This window comes from Tiliqua scincoides, chromosome 4 (assembly GCF_035046505.1).
Source record: "Tiliqua scincoides isolate rTilSci1 chromosome 4, rTilSci1.hap2, whole genome shotgun sequence".
Classification (NCBI taxonomy): domain Eukaryota; kingdom Metazoa; phylum Chordata; class Lepidosauria; order Squamata; family Scincidae; genus Tiliqua; species Tiliqua scincoides.
This window is the reverse complement of record NC_089824.1, coordinates 108,307,854-108,332,184: the sequence shown is the minus strand read 5'-3', so window position 1 is coordinate 108,332,184 and position 24,331 is coordinate 108,307,854. Positions and strand designations below refer to the sequence as shown.

The 24,331-nt window shown below is 44.6% G+C and overlaps 1 protein-coding gene across 1 annotated transcript in view; it reads right to left on the bottom strand.

Annotated features, from left to right (window-relative positions):
* ADCY10 (adenylate cyclase 10) overlaps window positions 1-23,449 on the bottom strand; it is a 78,963-nt gene extending 55,514 nt beyond the window's left edge. The window contains exons 1-10 of the mRNA XM_066624527.1: window positions 23,260-23,449; window positions 18,983-19,087; window positions 17,437-17,475; window positions 14,112-14,255; window positions 11,664-11,869; window positions 8,996-9,092; window positions 7,973-8,061; window positions 5,834-6,025; window positions 2,934-3,055; window positions 574-650 (exon numbers count right to left, since the gene is read on the bottom strand). Coding sequence (XP_066480624.1) covers window positions 574-650; window positions 2,934-3,055; window positions 5,834-6,025; window positions 7,973-8,061; window positions 8,996-9,092; window positions 11,664-11,869; window positions 14,112-14,255; window positions 17,437-17,475; window positions 18,983-19,087; window positions 23,260-23,449 — 1,261 coding nt within the window. The remainder of the gene's footprint in view (window positions 1-573; window positions 651-2,933; window positions 3,056-5,833; window positions 6,026-7,972; window positions 8,062-8,995; window positions 9,093-11,663; window positions 11,870-14,111; window positions 14,256-17,436; window positions 17,476-18,982; window positions 19,088-23,259) is intronic.
* Between the last annotated feature and the right edge of the window lie 882 nt (window positions 23,450-24,331).

Genomic DNA, 24,331 nt, shown 5'->3' with positions numbered 1-24,331 from the left:
AAAGACAAAGCTACAGGCAAAGGGTGCCAGCAGCAGTGTTCCCTCTAAGATGCGTGGTGGCACAGCCACTGGGTTTGGCAAGCTGGGCGTTCGGTGATGACATCAGTGCCAAATGTCTGGAGGCAGTGTTGCAGTGAGTCACAATGCTGCACAGCTGCCAAGGAGGTCTGCGCACCAGCATGGACCTCCTAGAGGGAATGCTGGTCAGCAATAGCAAGAGAAGGTGAGAGAGAAGTCCTTAGCTCCACAGCAGGAGGTGAGATGATGGGGTATTCATAGAAGCAACTCATTTAGACCCAGAGAACAGAGCCCACTGAGGGATGCAGTAGTGCTTCTGCAAGCCAAGCACCCAGTCATGGAGTAGCTTGCTGAGGCAGAAGCATGAAGGGAAAGTTGAAGGCTGCTGTGTTGAGAGTTTAACAAATGCACAGGCCCAGATGGGCTGAATAAGGAGAAGATGTCTTCTGGACCCTGTAGGAAGAAGGTCGGAATTAATCTCTTACCCGCTACACCAAAAAGCCAAAAGGTGGCCTTGAACAGGGGGAAGGTACAAGTGGTCTGTGATAACTGTACCTGTGTATTCATGTCTCAAACGATGGCCAACTACTCCGCAGAAAACTGGTCCACTGGTAACACCAATGGAGACAATCCTGGAATACAAGGTTAGTAGGCCAAAGCGGAATTCCAACTATGAGGTTACTAGCATTATCACTACCTGCAGGGTCAGCCTCAGAACCAGTGGGGCCCAATGTGGGGCGCTCATGCAGGGCCCCCCACCCGCCAGGCAGCTGCAGCAACTGCAGCAGTGGTGAGCCAGGCACTTCTGGTGCTGTGTGCAAACCATGGCACCTGAAAATAGTTGCCAGTGACATAACGTCACCACCAACCACTTCTGGGAGGCCCACTTCAGGCCAAACAGTCCCGGGGTGGGTGAGCAAGCCCACACTTCACTCACCACATTGCCCTCCCAGGCTGCCAGATGCTGGCTGCAGCAGTGGGAGATTTGCCTGCTGCCCCAGTGCAGAACTGCACCACTTCAGGCAGTGGCTCTGCTTGAATCACTCCCAAAGTATTTAAAACCCTATTTCCCTCTCTGGCCCTTGCTAGAGCAAGTTGTTTACTAGGAGCTGCAATCCTTCCCAGACTGGCTGGGGACAGAAAGGTTTACTGCTGCTCCCTGACACCAACTTCGTGCCCATAGTCTTCATGGGGTTGTGACAAGGAAGCAATCCTCTGGGCCCACACAAAAAGGGGATCAGGGGGCTGTTGGATGTCAGTTTGTCAAAGGGGTCCCTGAAACCAGACCTAACAAGAATAATTGGAAAATGCTTTTTAAAAACTCAGTTTTGTCAAGAGTTATAAATCAAGTCATAACATTGGCTGCATCTCATCTTATTGTTGTAGCAATATGTGAAATTTTTCTTTGGCCAACTCACAGATACTAATCATTCAAACCCATGAAAACCACAAAGGGCAAGTTTAAGGTTCTAGGGCAGTGTTCTTCAGCCTTGGGGTTGGAACCCCAATGAAGTCGCGAAGTTTCAGTTGTGGGAACATGGCAATTTACAGGAATGAAAAAGGTTGAAGACCACTGGACTAGAGCACCACCAGGTAAAGGGAGAGGTATCTGGTACACCCCTTCAGGTACTGGGAGATTATGTCCCAATCCTGCACAGGTTCTTAGCAATCGTGTTAAAATAAGCTTTCACTAGTGCCAGGCTTCAATGGCAACTTCCTGTTCTCTCTAATAAGAATATTTGGTTACAGTGAACAGTGCTAGGAGGGTGGGACAGGGTGGGGAGTGGGCAGCAATAGGGGTGGGATCAACAGTGGGTCTCCAGTTTCATACTTTATTTATTGGAGTCATGGTGTGAAAAAGGTTAAAGACCACTTCTCTAGGAAAATGTAGGTTAGAAGAACAGGGAAGTGCTGAAACCTTAGGGACAAGGAGCATGTCTGACAAGACTCTGACAAGACTCTGGAAAGCTTGCTAATCTAAATGATTTACAGCTTCTACAGAAGCCTGTTAAATAAGCTTTGCTAGTCTTCCTCTAACTTCTAGTTTCTTGATATTTTTAGGTGGCCATAAGGCCAAAATCGCCACTCATCAAAGCCCCATTTTAGATGCAAATTAGATGCACTTACTGTCTGAGTAAAGCAACTATCATAAAACGTATCCTTTTAAATGCAACTTTCTTTCTGAACTTCAGGGGGAAAGTCCCTCTGCCCCTTAGTAGGAACAGCCCCAAATCTGCATTTAGCACTGAGGTGGGGAAGGGGGTGAGGAAAGTTTTTCAAACACCCAGGGAGGGAGGGGGTTTCTGAACAATGACAGTGAGCTGGATTTGGTAAAAAAAAATTTTTTTTTTAAACAAGTAATAAGTTTTAAAGCATATTTTGCACATGTGCAGAATTGTTCTTTTACCTGGTGAGCTTTAAAACAATTTCTCAGTAAAAGAATGTCTGATCCATAATACAGTTAAGAACATTTGTTTTGTAGTCCAGGTAGTTATAGGCTTGGGTCACTTCACTACCCTTGGTGGTGTGTATGCATCCAACAGTAGTCTACAGTGACATAACAGTCCCAGAGGAACACTGCTGTGATGGGTTACAATTGCTCAAAACCTAATGTGCAAGTGAATTTGGACCAGGATCCAATGCTCCAGTTGAGATCCTTTAGTACAGCCAATCCATGTGTCCAGTGGGACACAACAGACATCTAGCAATGTGATACTGAGCCTGTTTAATAGGCTCAATCTAGTACTTTCTCTGCTTCTCGTACTCAAGTCTCAGTTGCTATTTTTTTTTAAATCATACAACACGCAATGAGAGACACACAGCTTTTGTTATCAGAATGGGACTATGATAGTTCTGATGTTGTAGGCCTGGCTGTGGGAAACCAACACAAGTGACATCACCATGTGGTCACTTACTTCAATTTCATGAGTGCTGTAGAACAGAAGTGGTGGATTTTAAAGGCACTGTCAAGAGCGTGTGTGCTTTCATCAGGTTGCTTATCTCCAGGGAGACCAAAGATGCAAAGTACAGTGCAGCCCTGGGGATGGGGAACAGAATAAAAAAACATGAGAGAGGATTGTTTCAAAGTAATTTTCACAAGAAGAATGTTCATTTCATAAAGGGGAACTTGGGTGTTAATTGGATCATCACAACGGATGATAATTGGAAATTGATGATAAAGGGGATTTTGGTACTATCTTCAACTGGTCTTAAAGCTGACAGGTAATTTATATTCCCATGGATTTTTTTGGTTTTGCTACATCAATTGTCTGTTGGCTTGCTTGCTCGCTTATTTATTTATATCCCACCTTTCTGTCCCACAAAGGGCACTCAAGAGGGCTTACAAATAAAACAATACTAAAACATTATATATGACATTTATGAATGACATTTAAAAACAATAAAACACAACAAAACTTGGATCCTGAATAAAATACGTTCTTTAAAAAGCGCCATACCCCCCAGTGTCAGCATAAAAAGGCTTCTCTGAATAAAAAAGCCTTAAGACCCCGCCGAAAAGACTCTAAAGAGGGACCTGTCCTCAATTCCAGGGGGAGGGAATTCCACAGACGGGGAGCCACCACCGAGAAGGCCCTCTTTCTTGCCGCCATCCCCCTCACCTCTGCTGGTGGTGGCACAGTTAGAAGGGCCCCCTCTGATGATTTGAGAGGACGGGTTGGATTGTATGGAAGGAGGCGGTCCCTCAAATACCCTGGACCTGAGCCGTATAGCACTACACTCCTTGGCCACAATCTACATTCCTGAGTAACACTGAAAAACAGTAACACACCCCAAAGAAGTTATTCCAATTATTTTCTCCTTAGCAGTACCACCACCATGCTAAGTTAAGAAATTGCTTTAAATTTTTCCCCACAGCAGTTTGGGGCTTCAGTGGGGTGGGGGAAGATGTGGTCAGAAAGCCAGCCAGGTGCATGCACTGTTTTTGGTGTATGCATAATTATACTTGACAGCAAACAGGGTGTCCTGAAAACTGCCAAAGTAACAGCATAAGATGTCATTATTTGGGCATCCTAACATAAGAAATGATTTATTTAGACAGTATGTTCAAAGCATTTCAAATAAATTTTCTCTGTAGGAAGGATTACAGAAACCCTGAAAGGTGGATCCTTATTATTATTACCCACATGGGCTGTGTTGGGGGGGGGGGCAGGGAGGGAAGCTCAGGCAGAGGTTAGTAGCTTGCCTAAGGAACCTGCTAGAGATAAGCTTAGGATTTTCTGGAGGAAATGTCCATCACAAGTTACAATCCATGATGGGTATGTGCAACCTCCCGATTTTAGAACTAGGCTACCTCAGAATGTCAGGTGCAAGGGAGTGGAACCAGGATGTAGATCTCTTGTCTTGTATGATCCCTGAGGCATCTGGTGGGTCACTGTGTGATACAGGAAGCTGGACTAGATGGGCCTTTGGTCTGATCCAATGGGGTTATGTTCTTATGACTTCGCCTTTGGGAGTTTGATTAAAATCTGTCAGGCCTTGACACCTCTCAGGCCATGAAATTATGCGGCAGGGAGGCCTTGATGTCTAGGTCTGGTGTAAGAATGTAAACAAAGGTAACTGCAGCACTGCTGATGTAATCAAATGCACCTGTGTAAGGTGGGAGCCATGTGACTCAGGGTATGTGATGTGAGTCACGTAGTCTATTGAGGAGTGGTGCAATGCAAGATGATGAGGTTGCCCTGTTCTGATTGGCTGGCTCTGGTATATAAGGAGCCTGGTGCAGGCACCAAGTGTGGGTTGCTGTGGTGGATGTTCTAGGTGAAGTGCTGCTGGGTTGTTTTCTGACTCGGACTGCTTATTGTGACTGTGCCTTGCTGTATCCCTGACTTCTGGACCGTTTGACTGACTACTCTTCTGCCTGCTCCTTTTACCAATACATGCTTCTCTACTCGACAAGCCTGTGTCTGTGGTTTTGTTTGGGACCAGTTGCTTCCTGTGCTGCCCCACTCCGCTGCTGCTCTGCTCACAAGGAGGCAGGGCCCATCCTCCTCTGCCAGCCCTACAAAATCAGCATTCAAATTTCTAATCAAAACCAGGCCCCTGCTCTATTTTTTTGGCCTTCGCACTTTCTTCCCTTAAGAATGACATAAATCACTCCATCCAGTTTCCTTCTTTTCATTACTTTTTAAATTTTGAATAAAAACTTGGGAAGTTCTTTTCTATATTTAGGGCCAAGCTGCCCCTAATATTTCTTTTTTCATGTTCTAATTCACCAGTTCCCTGGTCATTTACAATGATTGGCTGGTATGATTTTTTTTTATGCCATCCTTCCTCATTCCCTGCTTATTGTAACTAATTCTGTCAATAAATTGGCCATGATTGTTTTGTACCAGTTTAGGCTCAAAGTCCCTTCTTTCTGCCAACCTGCTGGGTGTATGTACCATTGCCAACAGTCAAAAGTCCCTAGACATGCATGTTGTGAAGGCACATATACAAGTATGTATGTTTGTTGCCCACAGCATTTGTGGCAACATCACCTACTGCAGAGGATTTTCCAGTATGGATTCAGAATAGGATCTTTTAAGCTCAAGCAACTTTCCTCTCAGGAAGCAGAGTCTGAGGCACCCTTTCCCCAAAGGACTACTTGAAACAACTTGCTAGAACACACCAAGTTCCATACAACACTCTAGGCTCCATTCATCAGCTTGTCATTGCACCCAGCTTTATCTTAATTTCATTCCCAGAAAGAGCTGTCTGTGGTCCTGAGGACCACTCTGACTTATGCCATGCTTTGCTGATACGCCCCTGCCAATTTCAGCCTGAGCAGGAAGAGACATCCCAGCTGGAGACTCACTTTGTCAAACATGAAGACTTTGTTAATCTTGCCACTGAGGGGGTGTATAAGTCCTGTGATCTTAGTGTTGGCATCTTGGATGGCCTTACACAGGTGGAGGGTGTTGGCACTTTCATCAAACTGCAAGTTCACAAACACGACAGTAACAGGGCGAAGCTCTGATAAATATTCCAGGGGCTGGTTGTCATCAATCTGGAAAGCAGTGCAGCATTTTTCACTTCTCCATGAAGCTTTTATATTCAACTAGTTTATCCTAAGCCAATATACAGCTACTCTTGGAGCATACAACAGTGGTTCCCAACCTAGGGTACGTGTACCCCCAGGGGTACTTGCCAGGACCTTTAGGGGTACTTGAAAAAGAACTGAATAATGGGAGAAAAAGGCAGGTTTGTATTTGAATACATTGTGGGGTTGGCAAGAAAGCACTACTAGCTAGCTGTCTGCAAAAGTCCCACCAACTGATAGTTTTTGGTCATCAGTTTGTGGATTATCAGATATGGATCAGTAGTTAAAAACATAAATTTGACATAACAGCAACTATATTAATTACAAAAATTTTGCTAATGTGAGGGGAACAATTTATGAAAATGGGCTGCCAGGGCACACGCAAGTGAAAAAATGTTGGGAACCTCTGGCATAGAAGCTCCTTTAAAAAGATGCAGTGTCCTTTTCAAGTTTGCCTGAAGGAGGGCAAAGGACCATGATCTCATCCCTTTTGAACAATGACTTACTCCTAGAACCTATTTTTTATTGGCAGAGCTCATCTGTGGAAAGTGTGAAGGCATATAAAAGATAAGCATTCTGCACATGTTCAAAGGATATCTCATGCCAGTGAGTATTCATAAACCACCTTCACACACCTAAGATTAAGGAAAAAGAAAAGTAATTTAGTAAGCCTTCAGATCTCAAGACCCAGCTTAACCTTAGAAAATATAGTGTTCTTTAAGAACAGTTCAATCCTACGCAATAGTAGAGATATAAGAAATATAGTGTTCTTGTGGAACGTGTTCTACTGGAGGAGCTATAGCAAAAGCACTGTAAAAGTGCTTTGTGATAGCACAGGAAGCAGCGCAGTGACGGGAAGGTCAAAGCCTTTCCATGCATGTGCCACCGGGCCAGGTAACTCTGCTGCAGGGGCAGGGTAGGGGGTGGGTAGAGAGTGGAACAGGGTGGGGGGAGAGTGGCAATAGGATGGGGTGGCCAGATCGGGTCTGGGAGGGGAGGGGATGGGATCAGAGGTGCCAGTGCATACCATATCCTATCCCCTTGCTGGGCCTGTTCCACCTGCATAGATCAACTTGAACTTGGGGAGAAATGCCCCTTACCCCAAGGAGAACCTCCAGTAGCCGAAATTCCCCTGCAAAATGCAATGAAGCCTATGCCAATGCTGCTGCATTGCTGCACAGGAATTTAAGGCCCAATCCTATCTAACTTTCCAATGCCAGAGCAGCTGCAGTGCAGCCATGAGGAAAAGGAACAAACATTCCCTTACCTGGAGGAGGTTTCCATGACTTGTCCCCCTACTGCAGGATGCAGCGCATGCCTTGCCACGGCTGCACCAGTGCTAGAAAACTGGATAGGATTTGGCCCTTAGTTAGGATTGGGCTGAAAGTTCATACAGTATTAAATACTTCCATTTATTTAATTTAAAGAATTTATAGCATGCCTTTCTACCACACTCAAGGCGGCTTACAAAATATCAATACAATTTTAAATAAAACAATACTAAAACAGCCCATATGTACTTTGCCTAAGTGCTCAAAGCTCTGCACATACATTAGCCCAGTGATCCTTAAGTGTGACCTTGTAAAGGAGGCCAATATCATTACCCCCAAATTACAGATGGGGAGTTGCAGCAGGGAGAGGCAAAGATCCCCCAGTGAATTTGTGATCTTATGATTTCTCCAAGATCACCCAGTCTCAGCTAAGGTGAGACTAGCAACATTCCAACTCACATTCTTAACCACAACACTGTGCCAAACTCTACTATAACAAGGATGGGTTAGTTAGTTCATTGGGAAGAAATACACACATGCACTGAATCTCATTTTAAAATCGCACACACAGAACAACAGCAGCATTCTAGAGTCAATGTCTATTCATTGGAACAAACAGCAATTCAAGCACTCACTAAAGTACCTTACTCAGGATGTTCCTCATCACATATTTTCTCAAGCGCCTCTCAAGTTCTTCATCTGGAGGCAACACGGAGGCACACCTCAAGATTTCTAGAAATAGAAGAACAGCATTTTCCATGAAGAAAGAAGGATGTGATGGATAAAGTACTAGACTGAAGTGTAGCCAGTGTTTGCTTTTGAAGTGTGGCCAGTGTTTGCAGCCATGGCAGGAAGTGGTAGAGATGGCAGGGATGAATGCCATGAGAGGGGTAAGTACTTGCAGGTGAGTGAACCACCCCCATATGCATAATTTATGCTATGCACCTGAGGATAGTGCACGCACTGCGCAAGCGGCAGAATTTTATTTAGGCACTGGTTCAGCACAGAGCACCCCATCATTCTGTCATATCAATCTCCCTTTCTTCCTGTCACCATACTATACCTGCTGGTTGTAACCTATTTCATTGTTAACATCCCCTAACCAGATAGAAGCCATTCTAGCCCACCACTTTCCTCTCCTGCTCTGTCCACCTCTGTCTCTTCCAATCCAGGGAGTGGGAGGAACAATGGCTGGCACATCACAAGTAAGGCATTCCACCTAAATTACAAGGAGGTCTTCTCCCAGCCCTGGTTATACAGTGATTTATGACTTGCACTTCCCTTTGACCAACAAAATGAAATGCTTTGAGAATTACTCTGCATAGAACAACTTTGTGACTACTTATTCCTATTCCCTTTCTAGAGAGCTGGCAGAAGAAAAATTGAATCATGCCGACTCTCACTGGCATGATAAAGACAACAAACAATTTGATTTACGGAGTAGACAAACTATGGGGAATTCAGTGAGGGTTAAAATTTCTGTATCTTTCTAAAGTTGAATAGGGCTTCAAATTCTCAAGGTGGATTCCTCTCTAAATTGTTTCAAAGTTGCACTTAGAATTCTACATCCCATGGGAAAACAGTATGAATAGGTTGGGACATGCCTCGTTCCATAAGCATGGAAATAATTCCTTGCCAGAAATCACAACATAGACAAAGGACTCACCCAAAGAGCCATATAAGCGACTTTGATACAAGTACTGCATGCATCTGTCTAAGAATTCTTCATTGTCGAAATCATGTGTGTTCTTAATGTATCTAGCCTGAAACAGAATAACAGACATTCCACCATTTTCACTTCCATATATTTAGAGTCATCTTCAGTCAGCTCCCAAATACTAATCACTGAACACATTTCCCATAACACAAAATGTGCTCAATTGTTTAAAAATGCTCCTTTAGGATAGCCACATTTTACCCTGACAATGATTTGAATTGGGGGGGGGGGAACATTGCCTATAGAACTTGGGAGATACTGACTAGTAGCCAGTGGCCTCTCTAGGAGGGTGTGGGCCACACCAGGTGATATGCACAGGGGAGGGGTGACACCACTACTCACCAAAAAATTTTAAATCTTGGTATTTTGGAATAATACCATCATGTTATATATCAATCGATGCACAATTTCATACAGAATGCAATGAAACAAACCATATTGAAATATCTCTATTCTATAAAAAGATATATCCAGAAAACCAGCAGTCATGAGGTGATGGTACATAACCACACCCACCACCAGGGGTGTAGCCCTGCCCACTGCATTGGAGGAGGTTCCTCATAGGGGTGCTTGCCTCCCGGGACTGGGTGACGTGAACCTAGTGACACCACTGCCTGTAGCTAAAGGAGTTATGAATGATTAAGGTCTAAACAAGGAACACTGGAGAGACAGGAATGTCTGACACTGACACTGTGTGACAGTGGGTTGCTAGTGTCTGCCAGACTGCTCCCATTCAAAGAAGTGCCTATTGAGTTTGGGCAGGAAGTCTGGCTTAGTGGTACAGCTGCCGCCTATGATGCCCAAAGAACATCTGGGAACACAGTTCAAGACTTCCAGAAATATCCAAGAGCTGCTGCTGCTGACTAGATGAGTCATCCCAGCAGGTGAGAGGAGTGGAGGATGACCCCCAGCCTTCAGTGAGAGTGAAGGAGTGCCGTCAGATAAAGCATGGAGGCGAAAGCAGCCAGAAATATACCAGACTGTGAAGGATTCCACCTGGAATGAAGGTGTTCTATGAAAGATTATAACTTGTAATTGGAAAAATTCCTACATGGAATTTAGAAAGCTTGCCTATGTAAACCACCTTGGATTAAAGTTGAAAGAAATCCAATGACAAGAAAGGCAGTATATAAATACTGGTATTGTTGCTGTTGCTGCTGTTACATTCCATTGCAGAATCCATCATCCAGATTCGCAAGAACAATCCTAGTGACAGGCAAATCCCCCTGGTTCAAATTGTTTTTGGCCTGAGCTTAGTGAGCTAGAGTTCAGAGCACTCAAAGAAAACTCATTTTATTTATGAGGGCAAGTGAGGTTCCTTGCTGACCTGCACTGCCATATGCTTTGTATGGGGCTGTTCTGACCAGCTGGCCAGCTCCAAATTGCCCAGAAGTGACATCATGACCAGGTGCCACATCAGGGAACACAGACAGTTGACTTGGGCAGCTGTTAGGGACGGAGTGGAGCTGGCTGGGGCAGCAGGCCGCAAAACCAGCTGAGTTGGGACAGGAGAGAAAAGAGGAGGGGGTGGGAGATGGAAGAAGGAGATATGGGATATGGGAAAAGACAACGGAGGAAGAGAACACACAGAAGGGGAGGACAGACAGAATGAGAGATAGTAGAGTAGATCAGGAAAGGGAAAGCAAGGGTAAAGCTGAGAAGAATGAATCAATGGTAGAGTGGAGAGAGGCGCCCGTGGGACAGAAGGGAAGAGGGGATACAACCCAAGAGGGAAGACTTGGAGGATCTGGGAGGGGAAGGAGAACTTGGAGCAGAAGGTGGGTCAGAAGGAACAGATGAAGGAATTGCTGGTGGCCAGAGAGACAAAAAAACTGCAGTAATTTAAAGAGACAGATTCTTTGGGGCTAGAGATGAAGGAGGGCTCAGCAGTCAGGTGAGCATCCTCAGAGGTTGGGGGGGGGGTACTTTTCCCATACCAACTGTTGCATCTAAAGGCCCTTCTCCCAATCTGCTGGAGACCTGGGATGGAGAGCTGTCCATCATATGTGTTCTCCTTTTAATGTACACCTGTAAGAGCTTTTGGAGGCGATAGGTGAGCACACTGGAGAAAACACAGGCAAGCTAGAAACCCAATTTCTTGTAAGTTTCATCTCACCGTACAGTGCAGCACAATGCAAACAGAGACCTAATGCCCTGCCATCTCCATCTCCAAACCCACAAAAAATTTTAAATCCACCCCACTGACTGGATTGCAACCCCTCCAATGAGATCTTCTATAGGTCCCACATAAAAGAGGATGCTTATAGCATCACACTTGAGATTCTATAACTAAGGCTAAGAAGAAGCTATAGGTGAGCAACGGTCACAACCTACCACCTTAGTATCTCACTCAGGTACAGCACAAGACAGCTTCATATGTCTTGAACTAATAGCCTACAAGGGCATGAGCAACATCTGTCACCAGAAGCCAGCTTCTAGGTAACATCTTGCAATGCGCTAATCTACCCCTTGCACACGTCTCTCAGAGGCATTCCTGTATCTTGAACTCAACCACATTCTGCTACATCTCCAAGAAGTATAAATGTCACATGCACAAAGAGAAAAAGGTAACTGCAGACAGGGCTCTTCAGGACAGCACACCTTGACAGGCCCTCACCTTGACAGCTCGTTCATCTTGGATTCTTTCCACCTCAATTACATTCCGGTCACAGAGCTCCCAGCAATTGGGTGACAGGATAATTTCACTTGCTTTCGCTAAGCTTTGGGCCAACCGGACTTCATCGACTGCACGGCCAATTACCAGGAAATAATGGTGTCTATTGTCTCCAACAACAACTTTGGAGATGTGACCTGCAGATACTCCTAGTAAGAAATAATAATATTTTGAGGTTACTTTGTCACCTTAAAAAAACCCATAGAGTTTTTGTCTATAGAGCTGCTTATCAGCAATATTCATTTGAAATGAATAAATTAATATTATCTGGAAGCTGAGGTTTGAAAGAGCATCCACGTATTCTTGGTAGAACTTGAAATTATACATAGCAATTATGATGCACTGACAACTCCTCTTTGGAAATGTTCTTTCCCAATATAAGGTCACAGCATACCCTATAACTGTTCTGTTTCAGCCAGGTCTGTCATTTTTTTTTAAAAAAAAAACTTCATCCCCACCCTCCAAGGGTCCCAATTTTAAGAAAGCCACTATGTTTTTCCCTCCCTCTCTTTCCACTATACAGACAGCCCCTTACTCAAGGGCATCTAATCTATGCATCATAAACAAGCTCCCTCCCAAGGTTCTACGTACTAGAGCTGAACTGGGTGTTCTTACAAAAGAGCTATTGACTAGAAATGGGGGGGGGGAACACCATATCCTCTAAAATTTCCTCTGCCTTGTTTTTTTTTATTACCATCATAGTGTTGTGCTGAGGAGACTTTAGGAAAAATCAGAGTAGCCACCAGGAAGTGTGCACCCACCAGTATCCACTTTCCATTCATTCCCTTGCAAATCCTTGAAATTATCCACAAACACACTTCTCCACCGGTGAATGGGACAGTAAAATAGGGCATTTTAGAACAGACCTAGTATACACACCTCACTGTTTTTATTTATTCTTACACCGTCCTTCCTCCAAGGAGCTCAGAATGGCGCACATAGTTCCTTCCCTCCTTTTGATCTCACAACAACCTTGTGAGGTAGGCGAAGCTGAGAGATAATGACTGACCCAAGGAAGCTTCATGACTGAGCAGAAATTTGAACCTGGCTCTTCTAGGTCTGAGTCCAACTCCCAAACCACTACACTACCCTGGCACTCAGGATAATGGATTTTTGAAACTCATGTCCTTATGATGCCAAAATTATAATAATTCATCAGTTGAGTGTCAGAGTAATATAGTGGCTTGTTTCAGAATAGGACTGTTGAGACTCATTCATTCAAATACCCATTCAGTCATGATGCTTGTGGGGTGACTTCGTGACAGCAATCCCCTCTCAGCCTAATCTCCTCACAGGGTTGTTGTGAGGACAATAAGGAGAAACACATGTAGCGCTAAGCTTCTTGGAGACAGGGTGGAATAAAAATGTAATAACAATGTGCAAGCAAAGAAGCAATTATAGAATGTGCTTTGTGAAATGTATTTACTTTGCAAATTTCCTTCTTAAAGCTTTTAATGTTAAATGCAAATACTGCATTTTACAATTTTTTGGGTTTGTTCCATTACTGTCACTGCTCAAGTAGAGTTTTCATAAGGTTTCAAAAGCCTGTAAATCTATTTACCCAGATTTGCAAATATCTGGGCAAATAGACATCTATGGTGGGGGGGGGGGGGGGAGCTTGTATACTACAAGCAGCGATGCAACTATCAAACCATTGTTTCATCTCTCTCAAAACTGTTAACCAGCCTTGAGCCTTCCCTGTTTACTTCTTACTAATCTTTATTGTCTAGCTCAGTGGTCTCTATCCTTTTAGGCCAGAGGGCCCTATCTGGCATGGTTTTGAGGGCCAGAAAAATAAATTTTAAATATAAAATTTAAATAAATACATTAGAAAGCCTCAGAAAGCCTAAGGCCTTTAGATGACCCAAAAAGTCACTTCTGGTTTTTCAGGAAAACCAGGAAGTGATGTTTTTAAGCCTTTAGAAGGCATTCTGAGGAGAGGCGCATGGCCTCGCTGGCCCTCAGAACACCCTCCAGACGCAACTGGAGCACAGTTCTGGTCACGTTCGGTTGAGCAGGCCAGAGGCTTGAAGGAGTCCAGAGGCTTGAGGCTGGCCAGACAGAGACTTGTTGCGGGCTGCATTTGGCCCCTGGGGCGGGGTTTGGAGACTCCTAGTCTAGCTGGCAGGGGAGATGCTGTTTGTGAAAAGAACAGCAACCAAACAGATAGGGGAGCAATGTTGAGTGCTACATGTGGCTGTGAATTGAGAGGGGTTGCCTGCTGGCTAGAGTCAGACACCAGGCTAGAGCTAAGGACACTTGAATGAGCTTACCTTGGTACCTTCCATCTCTGTGCGTCTGTTTGTCCCAGCACATGGTGGATGTAACAGACACTCACATTATGCCTTGCACTTTTCATAAAAAAACAAGCCCTAGAAAAGGAGACAGTACCTATCTTCACTCGGAGCTCTAGTCCCACCTCAGTATCACGAACACCAAACTCCTGCTGGATGCTGAAACTACATTTCAGTGCCAGAGTGATGATGTCATGTATATGGCAACGCTCTACCCTCCAGAGCGCCAGCAACGCATCCCCTAGGAAATCAGCCAGAAAAATCGGATTCACATGAAACACCAAGCCCACAGCTTGCCTCATCAGATCAGGGAAGTCTGTATGACAACACCTGACCTCTCATAAGCACTTTGTACTGTCCTTCTCTATATCCTTTATGGTTATTTATAGTCATGAATGTCTCATCCCTTTTATCATTCCAATACTATTAGCTTCAAGTATCCAGAGTCCCAGTTTAGCGGCTCATATGCCCAGTGGTTTGAAGTGGGCCACATGAGTATTCAGAGCATAGTTTACATGACCTGGTGACTTTAGACCAGAGATGGGCAAACTAGCCGCACATCATCACTGGATTGTTTTATCCAATTGTTTTATTGTTTAAACCAGGATTTATAACCCACCCACCCCAAAAGTAGAATATAGCTCAGCTGCATTATGCAGATAATACTTGCCTTGCAGGGTTGTTGTAAAAATTACAGCAAGATTATGATCTGTGTGAAACACTTTGTACACTCAAAAACATGCTATATAAATGCAAAGTATTGTTGCTGCTGCTGTTACTATTTCGAAGCCAAATCCAAGCTCTCCTCAAACCTACTTTTCTTTCAGTGAACCTCACTAATCTTAACAGGTCCACAGCCACAGGAATCACTTTCTTGCCATAGGAGGAGGGAAGGGGGTGATCCGGTAATGGCAGCAGCCATTGGGAAAACTACATTCCCCAAAAGTCACCAGGAGCCCCCTCCCGCCTTCTCTCATATACTGTACGCAGTGGTTCTCACACATTTAGCACCAGGACCCACTTTTTAGAATGAGAATCTGTCAGGACCCACCAGAAGTGATGTCATGACTGGAAGTGACATCATCAAGCAGGAAAGTTTTTATCAATACTAGGCTGCAATCCTACCCACACTTACCCAGGTGTAAGTCCCATTGACTATCATTGTCAAAAGAATATACATAGTAGCTTGTTAAAAGTAACATTTCCCCAATTACAGTCACATACCATGGGAGCATCAAGTCTAATATATTAAAAATAAAATATTGAAATGAATGGGGACCCACATGAAATTGGCTCTCGACCCACCTAGTGGATGCAGACCCACAGTTTGAGAAACACTTCTGTACAGGTACTAGCTGTATACTGAAAAGAAAAAGGAGTAAGGATTCAAACCATCCTCTTCTCTTCTTCTAGTGGCAGAAACTCTGCCATTGACCTGGCAAGATGAGTGAGTTTTGCTGAAATGCGACAGGGGAGGAGGCTTGGGGGCCCCGGTTGGGTTCAAGGGTAAGCCTCAAATTCTGTTCCAACTCAGATTGTAATCCCAGCTGGAAAAGAATTGGGGCATTCTTATTATTTGCCTCTTCTATGAAATGAGCTCTCTGAGCACCTGAAGTCCTTTTCCAAGCTCAAGCCCAGCAATTTTTGCAGGCATCTCTACCACAGACAGAACTGATTAGTTGCCTTTTTCTGGCATGTTGGGGAGACTGAGGGCCCAATCCTATCCAACTTTCCAGCCATGGTGTAACTGTACCAATGGGGTTTGTGCTGCATCCTGTGGTGGAAGGGTAGTTATGGAGGCCTCCACCAGGTAAAGGAACATTTGTTCCCTTGCCTAGGAGCTGCACTGCAGTTGCACCAGGGCTGGAAAGTTAGATAGGATTGGACCCTGAGGTACTGAAGCTAAGCACAGCTGGATTCAAGCTTTCCACTTCTGTTTTTGAACCAATTTACAGTGCAAGTCTATGCAGGTCTACTCAGTAGTAAGCCCCATTGTGTTTAGTGGAGCTTACTCCCAGGAAAATAAAATACTCCCAGGAAAATCTCCCAGGCAAGAAAGTGATTCCTGTGGCTGTGGACCTGTTAAGATAATTTCCTGTTAAGGAAAATAAGGAGAAGCCAACAACTCCTTTCCAGCACTGACATAAGGGCAATGCAGCTCCCTTACTCTGAGGAGTAACATTCCCTTACTTTGAGGAGGCCTCCATGAGTGCCACCCAACTGCAGGACGCAGCACATGTCCCACTGGCACTGCTATGCCAGTGCTGGAAAGCACTGACATAAGGGGTTAGGATTGCACCCTTAATCAGATATATGAGGGACAGCCATGAAAATACAATGCCTTTTGGTGCTGCTATTGTAGCTCTGTCCTCCCTGGAGGGGCTTAGCTTTTGATGCCCCCAACCCACCTTGTTTAAGAGAGGGTGATTTTGCCTCCACATTTAGGGATGGAACCATCAGGAGATGTTATGCTAGATGCTGCCAAATGTAGTCCAGTGTATTGGGAGAAGCATGGCTCTACTGATGTACATACACCCCACGTCACGCTGTCCAATATGGTGGTACCCCAGCCCATGCACTCACCTTCTAACAGGGCAGAATTAGCCAAGGAGGCTTAGAAAATGTTGGGGTTCTGTTACTAATGGCCAGAAGGAACAGATTCTTTTCCCCCACCTGTTCTGCTCTTCTGGGTAGCTAAAGATCCTTAATTGGTTGAACAGTACTGGGTTTGACCTTTTTACCATGTAAGTAGGTCACAACTAGTAGGGCAGATCTAATATAGAAAGAAATAGAGAAGCCAACAATGAACACCCAGAGAACACTGAAGTGGTGGAATTGCTTATCCAAACCAACCTCTCATGGCTGACTAGCTCAAGCTGGCCTGAGGCAGGCATCTGTCCCTATCCCTCCAGGGATGCACAGCTGATAAATTGCCAACTGTAGATATGTTGCTACAATAAGGTTCTAGAATATCTCCCTTAACCATGCCTTTCCCCAGTCAAACAAGTACATAACAAAAGGTGTGCATTCCAAGTCCTACATCAATCATAATGCTGGTATCAATTTATAACAAAGGGAGTGGCTTAACTCAGCAATTGCTTTCTGATAGGCCCAGGTAGGCATTAAGAGGTGCCTTCATTTGTCCTCTGGGGACTGGCCTCACCTGGGTGTCAGAAACCAACATGGCAATGAAGAATAGAGCACTTGGTACTTGTGCTAATCAAGTTCCCCTAGACTCCTGGAGCATTGGTGGAACTAAGCTAACGCTCTGAACTAAATTTTAATTAAATTTTAATCCTGGCTGATGGAGTCAGAGGAGATTTACCAGGATCCTTCTGCAAACTCAGTATATATCCCAGAATACGTATATCCCTAATTGAATCTTGCCGTGTTTTTTACTATATTTTCTCCATAATCCATACCTGCAAATTTCAGTATATCACCTCCAAAAACCAGGACTTCTATTGATAAAACACAGGAAAAGAAGAGTTAGAGGAAGCCATTCCAGTGAATCAGGGGGAAAACAAATTAAATGGCAAAGTACTTCAAATCCTTCTGTCAGTTACCCTTCAGCAACCATGTGTGACTGGGTCATTGTGTTTCCCAATTTAAAAAAACAAAACAAAACAGGGCTTTGTCATTCAAGAGACTGTCATTTGCTCCTCAGTGAATTCCTGGCTGAGCTGGGACCTGAACCCCATCTAAAATCAGGGATTATTCTAAGCTAGGCCTTGGCAGGGTTTACTGAAAGCCAGAACTTGTTTTCAGTGCCAAGAGTCAGCCAATACAACTTAACTTCATCATCTAAGAAAATAGTTGGGCAGATATTTAAAAGTATAACTTATCTAAAATTTGAATGTCAGATATTTAAAAATATAAACAATTATAGGAAGCTTGCATAGAGCACTCAGAGCATCAGGTTTTTTAAAAAATGTATTTAAAATTTTAAAGGAATGGTGTTTCATGCCACAAGAGTGAAGCTTGTCTGGGTGAGATTTGAAATATGTGAATGGAAAAGTCAGTGATTTCCTCAGAATCAACTGAGGGTACAATCCTAATCAGGTCTGCTCAGCAGTAAATCCCATTGTGTTCAATGGGGCTTACTCTCAGGAAAGTGTGATTAGGATTGCAGCCTTAGCCTCACATAGCAAGATTTGGAAAAGTTGATAGAGCAAGTAGTGGAATTTGGGGGAGGGGCTTGAAGCTCCCGCTTCAGTGCCCTCCTAATCGCACAGTGTTATCTGTTTCTATCCTGGGGTTCTGTTAAGGGGGTAGAAAGAAAGTATTGTAGTACAATTTTCCAACTCGGGAACAAAACTGAAGGAGCAGCTACCATCTGCTATGTCTGCCTGAAGCAAACTAATTGCTTTGAGAAGGGAAGGCTATCTGGTACTATGTGTAGGTTCATGTGGAGAGGATGTGCCCTACATTTTTGTGAGGCAGGATTATTAATGTGTTGGGGGGGGCTGCTACTTATTATACTCACAGCCCAATCTTAACTTGCGCTGAAACAGGCAGGCCAGGCGGCCTGCGCTGTATCCAGAGTGAGGCAGGTGCCAGCTGGAGCGCAACTCGGGGTAAGGAAATATTTTTCCTCTTACCCCATGTCGTGTGCCAGCCACCCCTACGGTGCTGCTTAGATCTGTACCATCAAAATTGCTCATGCAAATCTGAGTGGCCTATGCAAGACTGATCGAGCCAGGAGTGGGGATTAGGATGTAGCCTAAGGTGCTACAGCTGATCCCACCTCCCTCCTGGACATTATCCGCCTCCCAGTCTGCCCTCTCCCCACCCAAAAATGTTCCCTTCCCACCTCCATTCCACTCTCCTACTACCCTCTCCCACCCCCCACAGTCTGCCCGAACTGGTGCAAACTCACCCCATCCTGGTCCAGATCCAGCATGAAGAGGCCAGCATGTGCCAGCCTAGCCCACTCACAAGGAGGTGCAGACATGCTGTCATACTCACCCTCCACAATGTCACCTACATAGTGGTTGAGAGTCTGTGTTAGCTGGTCAGCACCATGGTCCAAGTTTGGGTTCATGCTAAACTTTTCCGTCAGTGCCGTGAAACCTTTAATATGCATAAACACTTGCTGTCAATAAAAGACCACTTGGGACTGTAGACGGCAGCTGGAGCTTACAACAACAAGGACAACTCGGCATTTTATCACCACTTTTGGTCAGAACTTACGAAAGTCTTTACATATGCTGAATTTGTTACAGGATAATGTGTCAGCCAGAAGCACATCTGACCTGCTATTTGCCTGCTGCTCTAATTTGGCTCGGCATCTAAATGGAGAAATTGATTACCACAAAATGGGTAGACCAAAAATGGCAAAGAAATTTCCCCACTGCAATTTACAAGAAATGTATGTAGAAAGCCCACATTCCACGAACATGGCAGATGCCTGTGTGAATAATTAGCCTTATTCTTGTTATCACCTCAGGCCTCATTCTTGTTTTGTTCACAACTTTTTGGTCAAAAGGTTTTATTGATAGTGCAGTTAATTCGTCAGTTTAAAACATGCAGGTTCTTGATTGCTGTGAAGCATAGTGGCGGCAAAGAGACTCCTTCAGCAGGTGCATGGCAACTGTTAATCCTCCATCAAGACTTCTGAAACACCTGCCCAGTTCTAACAGACTCCAGCAAAATACTCCCTGTTCTCTGTCTAGCTGTGTGTCTGAAGTCAAGCTACTTCCACCTGTCACTCTATTTCTACTCTCACCTCTGATGTGTGGGACATCCTGAAGACAAAAGAGACATTCCAGGACATTAAGGGCCATCAAGCTCTTTCTGCCAAACTTCAAATCACCTGTTGGTCGCTAGGTAGGCAAAGCTATAGGCCTATTCACAGTAATCAACAGCCATGCTTATTCCAGGATTATTGCAATTATTGTCAGGATGACAAGAAGATAATTCACTTTGAACACTTAAAAGTGCTACACAAATGCTAAATGTCCTGATGATTATTTAGGCCCCTGTGCATTCCTCCAGAATAACATCAGGGCCCTCATGCACTCTACCACAGCTTTTAAAGAATGGTTTTGTTTAGAGATTGCTATACAAAAGACAACCCATGCAGCTAATCTCTCCACACACCTTCTGAAGTAAGTAATGTTTTACAGGGTGCAATCCTAACCCCTTATTGTCAGTGCTCTCCAGCACTAGCATAGTGCTAGTCCCAATGGGACATGTGCAGCATCCTGCAGTTGGGTGTCTCTCACAGAGGCCTTCTCAAAGTAAAGGAATGTTTGTTCCCTTACCTCAGAGCTGCATTGCCCTTATGTCAGTGCTGGAAAGCACTGACATAAGGAGTTAGGATTGCGCCCACAGTCACATAAACCTGACACAGACAACCCCAGAAAGGGTAGTTGCTGCCACCAGGAAGGTAAAAACACCAAAGGAGGAAGCCCTCCCACACCCTTCCTCCCATGTGAGGGGAACCCAATTACTAAGATTCCCTCTGCAAGGAAGCAGTTGGAAAGTCAACAGTCCTGGCCACTACCAGCTTCTCTGCACTTATATACACATACAATTCCTTGTAGCATTGGTCACAAGCCTTCCTTAAGAGAGCAAGGGACAATAGCTCTTTGCCCTGGTCTGATTGAAACAAGATGGAAAGTTTTCCAAAATAGAAATGGTTATTAAAAGGGAAAGAGATTTTTTAAAAAGGGGAACTAGGCAGGGTTCAAATATTAAATTTCTGTCCAGCCCACAGGTGTACATATTTGATCTCTGTTGTATATATGCAACATTGGGCAGAAATGGCTTAAAGCACAGACTTGCAATTTGACATAATCATTAAAATCATTAAATCAGAGGCAAGTGAAATAAAATCCTGATTCAAGCTACACAGATTTCCTTCAGTTAGATTCACATACTTAGCTGCAGTTTTCTTGTTTGTCTCCTAGGTTTGGAGGGGCATAACAGCAATATAGTTAACTCTGCAAGTGCTGTACAAAACACACTACCTCATTCCAGCCATCTGGAATGGTTTAGAGCAGGGGTGCTCACACTTTCTTGGCTCGAGAGCTACTTTGAAACCCAGCAAGGCCCGGAGATCTACCAGAGTTTTTTTTACAATGTTCGCGCCATCATAACATATAACATTTATGTGTACAATGTATGTTGGTGTACCTTGAGCCCCACTGAGTATAACAGGACTTACTCCTGAGTAGACATGCCTAGGATTAGGCTGTGAGGCTGCAATCCTAGCCACACTTACCTGGGAGTAAGGCCCATTGAGTACAATGGGCCTTACTCCCAGCGTTTCCTCCCAGAGGCACCTGAAGGGGGGGGTCGGCACTCCACGATCTACTCATTTTGCCTCGCGATCTACTGGTAGATCGCGATCCACCTATTGAGCACCCCTGGTTTAGAGGGATGCAAGATTCTCCTTTTTGTATTGACTTCTCTAGTGGTGAGGAATCTTAACTGGGCCCCTTCCTTCAGCCTTGGTCAGGTGGACAGACTTGATCAGTGGACGATGAGGGGGTGACAGGTCTCCCTGTGGAAACTTAATCACTTGAGCACGGGGAACTTTTGCAACCTATGCATTTTCAGATACATTCCTACAACTATGAAGGCTGCAAGCTTGTTTTTTAATTTGTCAGTGAATGAAAAAAGTCCCATAAATGTTTTTACTATAGACCAAATTCCATGTAGAATTTTCAGTTTTGCAAACTTTGAGAAAGTGGAGAAGCCAATTTTTATTCTAGGTTTAATAAAATGCCCTGCCTTCCTGACTCCTTCTTGCCCATGCCTAAAGAATTTTACGTGAGAATGCAAAAGAGGCCACAGTTACCTCTCCTCAGCAGTACATGATGTGCAGAGTGTCATCTCCTGCTGGAGGTCACAGAGCTTGCACTTTGCCACCTGCTATGTCACCTTCCTTTCCTAAGGAAGCATTTGCTTGGCTTACAAAACAATCCTATGCATTAACTCCTACTTGATTCAATAGAGTTTACACCCAGGTCAGCATGTATAGGATTGCAGCCCTTGAGAAGGAGAAGTTGTAACATAACTGGGTTCTTTGAATGTTCATATCAAACAATTGAAAATACTTTTTTTTTTCTCCTTTGGGGTGAATAGGAAGGCACTCACAGAGCCTTTATTCACAAGTTCATAGATCTGTAGATTCATTTACTTTTTTATTTAAAAAAATATATTAAAGTAGCAGGGATGGGAACCCAAGTCAGGTGACTTGACTCAGAGTTGTGAAGATGTGCACTTTTTGCTGACTTGTGGACACTTGAGTCACATGTGGAAGACTTGGCAAAACACTTAGTCAAGGGCCCCTTGACTTGCACTTGTCCCCATGCATGCTGACTTGAGTCTGTCTGTGTCTGGATGTGCTTGCTTACAGTTTTTGCGGCGTGAAAAACCTTGTGAAGCCATTATTTAGACTGGGCAAGCAGCAGTGAAGTTCCAGCTGGGAGGCAGGGAAGGGTTTATGCTTGCTTTTGCATCTGAGCAGGAGTGGGGGAGGTGGGAGTGAGCTCTTTTGCCCAGCTCTGATAGGAGGGAAGGAACCAATGATCACTGGACAAAGAATGGGCATCTGAGATTTTCTTTGGCTGTGGTAGGGCAGGAGGAGGAGCCCAAAGGGGTTCTTGCCTTACAATTGGTTGGTGATGCCTAGGGAGGGGGAGGAGGCAGGGAAGGGGGGGAGGGTTTGTAGCAATCCTGCTTTCCACTGCATGATGGGCTCTTTTTGGCTACGTTGTGACTTGGGAGGAGAGAGCCTCATTGAATGACTGGCTGAAATGGGACTACTTCTGAGTAGCACTGCAAAGGATTGGGTCATTCTGGCAAGCGTCACAGCTGATGCACGTGACCCTCCTTCCTCTTGCCGCTTCTGTCACCGTTCTCACGCAGTCCATCCCACCTCCTCCCGCCTTGTTTACAGATGAGATGGGGCAGCAGGGGAGTGTTGACAGTGAACTCCAACACACACACACCAGCAGCATCCCTGTTTTTTTTAATCACAGCTGGGTTTTTAAAGGGGCAACTCGACTCAAGTCCTTCAGAGTTGCGAAAGGGCGACTCAGGGACTCACAAAGTGCTCCCATTATAATTCAATTTGAAGTCAAGTCACAGGGGGTGGAGACTTGCAACTCAACTTGAGTCAAACCACACTGGATTCTCCCATCTCTGTAAAGTAGTGACATGCCCTTGAATTTTATTTACATGCTCACTGTTCCCCAATAGTATTCACTGTGTGCTGAGCTTCTTTTACCTACCTGAAATGTCTACAAAGAGCAGAACACCATCAAAGCTTTCAATGAAAGGCACGTCCTGAGAGAAATCACCATACACCACGAGATCAGGGACATGTGCAGCTATTTTACCAATGGTTGATATATCGCATTGCTTTTTAGTTCCATTTCTTATTACTAATGATGCAGTCCCTGGCACAGATAGAAAATTCATTATGGCATGGTCTTGGGACTGCTAAGGAGAGGCATTAAATCTTCTTGCTTAGTGCCTAGTGACTGAAAGTTCCAACTTGTAGCACTGTGGCCGAGTGTGTGTCACAATGAACTGATAGCAGCATCTCATCCAATAAGACTAATGGAGAGTTCTAGCCCTCCTGACAACAGTTGCTAAGCTAGACATGCTCATATTGCCAGTGAATGTTAGATTCACTCAGCTGGGCCATCCCATGCCCTCAGATTTGATGTTCCATTTGACGCTGTCTAAAGCAGACCCTTCCTCAAACTGACATCATTTCCCCCATAAAATAGTTTTGCTTGCCATATTTCCTTTTGCAATGATGCGCAACATTTGTTTATGTGTTTTATTTATCCCTATGCTTTCCTAAGAGAATTCGGGAGAAAAAACTGGGTCACTGACCTCTGTTTGCATCATGTTTGACCTCACGCCATCACCCATGCCCCATGTAGAGAACCACTGGTGTTGTGTCAAGTATCCCAATTCCCCCCATTACCCAAGGACCACGATGACACCTAGAATCCAGGGCAGGTATTAGACCACACTCTTCCATTCCAATCTCTCTCCCTTCTTCCACCACTTCCCCTCCTTCTTTTGAAGGGAAGGTTATTGAACAGGTAAGAGACCTCAAACATTTAGGGATTTATTTCCACTGGTAGATGGGACTCGTCAGCCTGGGAAGGCAGCTCATCTGAGAGAAGGAAAACTCTGATCCCAAACCTCCACTGCCTTGTGGCTACATCCAGTTATGGAAAAGGCTTCAGGAGTCAACCTCGAGGCAAAATCCAGAGCCGGAGTCCCTGAGGCAGTTCATGGCTGAACACAGTCACGTTCTGGCAACTCCTGCGAGGCCACTGGAAC